A 1,943-nucleotide genomic window follows, 5' to 3' on the forward strand; every position below is an offset into this window, starting at 1 on the left:
GTATGTATGTATGTATGTATGTATGTATGTATGTATGTATGTATGTACGGGCACCCACATGTGTGCCTGGTGCTTTTAGAGACCAGAAGACAGATCTCCCATAAGTGAAGTTACAGAGCTTGTGAGCCACCATAAGCATGCATGGAAACCAAACCCCAGTTTTCTGCAACAGCAGCAAGAACTCAAACTCTAAGCCATCTCTATGGCCACACCAATAACTTGTTTTAAAAACAAAATCAAAATATAAAAAAGGAAAATATAAGAGTTGAAAAGGGGAAACAAAATAATAATAATAATAATAATAATAATAATAATAATAATGATAATCCTCCTCCTCCTCCTCCTCTTCCTCCTCCTCCTCCTCCTCCTCTTCCTCCTCCTCCTCCTCCTCTTCCTCCTCCTCCTCCTCCCTTGGAATGCTAAAAACCTTTTCTCAGTTTTCAGTTCTGCATTCTACTTACCTTACAGTGTAATACCTACCCTGCACCCTTTTCCATTCTGAGAATGTTGGGCCTCTAGACCAAATCAGTCTTTTCAATCTCTATCTTGCTTAGAAAAGTCCAGATAATGCCAATTAGTATTAGCCGTTATGGTATCAATCACACAATACGTTATTTGTATGTGTTGAAAAGGATTTATAACCCTGACCGCTATGCCTCAGAGAAAGACAAATGATAATGAAAAGAGAAGATTAGACTAGACTACTTAAGGCTTCCAGTGTCTGGGAAATCACATGTCCTCACCTTATCTTCTAACTCCTGCCACTTCCCTGCTTCTGCATGCAAGGAATTTAACACAAGAAATTTTTCAAATATTAATATATAGGTGCAACTCAACATACCCAGAGTTAAGCAAAAATACAGCATTACATAGGAAAAACATGTACTAGAATTGCAGAAACCCTGACCTACCAAAGCAGAAAATTTTCCATTCCAAATAGCTCAACTAGTATCTTCTATATTCAAGCATTGCTCATGAGTACTCATCCATCTGAAAACTACCAACTATCATATATAATTATTAACCATTAAGAACAAGTTACACCACTAACAAACCAGATTAACAACTTAGTTTATTAACAAATTGGGTCAGATTCAAATATGTCACACAAGTAAAAGGTTCAAAATTGACAGATCCCTTAAAGAGTTAAACTGATTTAAATACTTTATATCTTTCAAACAAATAGCAGCTTTGAAAAATTATTTGGAGAACTAAAGATATTTAATGGGATTTACAAAGCACAAGGTGACGTGGGATGATTTTTACCTTTCCTGTTTGCACTTGTACCATTAGGAAATCCTGAATTCTTACCTTAGATAACAAGTTGTTTAGTTCGTGAGGATGAAGCTTCACCACCTCTCCAAGTTGCTGTGCAGCAGCTTTTCTTGTAACTGCAGTAGTGCCAGTGTCCAGTAAGATAAAAAGTCGATCAAGTCTGTAACAGCAATATACAACAGGAAACTGAATGTGTTTCCTCACAAGCTTGAGGCAGAAAATGTGTTCAACCTGTGAACAAAGCTCTATACTGGGAGCCAGGTATGGTGGCATATGCCTGTAATCCCAGCCCCTGAGAAGCAGATAGAAGAGCAAATTCAAGGGCAACCTGGGCTATGCAAAACCTTGTCTCAAAATTTAAAAAGAAAAAAGAAAAAATTTCTTTAAAAAGATCTGTGCTATGGCTATAATAGATGCCTATTTTTCCTGTCCAGAAGAAGGAACAGGAGCCAGCAGTAACCTGGGGTGGCGCCTCATACCCATACTCCCAGCAGCACAGAGGCTGAGGCAGGACTCCTAGGTTGACTCAAAGTCAACCTAGGCTGTACAGTGAGTTCCAGTTCAGCCTGGGATCAAATTCATTTTTGAGTCTTTGTCTCAAAATGAATGAAAGATAGATAGATAGATAGATAGATAGATAGATAGATAGATAGATAGATAGATAGATA

The 1,943-nt window shown here is 37.8% G+C and overlaps 1 protein-coding gene across 2 annotated transcripts in view; it reads right to left on the reverse strand.

Moving 5' to 3' along the window:
* Window positions 1–1,943, reverse strand: part of Btaf1 (B-TFIID TATA-box binding protein associated factor 1) — a 94,023-nt gene that overhangs the window by 76,247 nt on the left and 15,833 nt on the right. For both annotated transcript variants that reach the window (XM_055613812.1, XM_055613811.1), the window contains exon 2: window positions 1,312–1,435. In XM_055613812.1, the coding sequence (XP_055469787.1) occupies window positions 1,312–1,435 (124 nt within the window). The remainder of the gene's footprint in view (window positions 1–1,311; window positions 1,436–1,943) is intronic.

Source organism: Psammomys obesus, unplaced genomic scaffold (assembly GCF_907164565.1).
Source record: "Psammomys obesus unplaced genomic scaffold, mPsaObe1.curated_primary_1811, whole genome shotgun sequence".
NCBI lineage: Eukaryota > Metazoa > Chordata > Mammalia > Rodentia > Muridae > Psammomys > Psammomys obesus.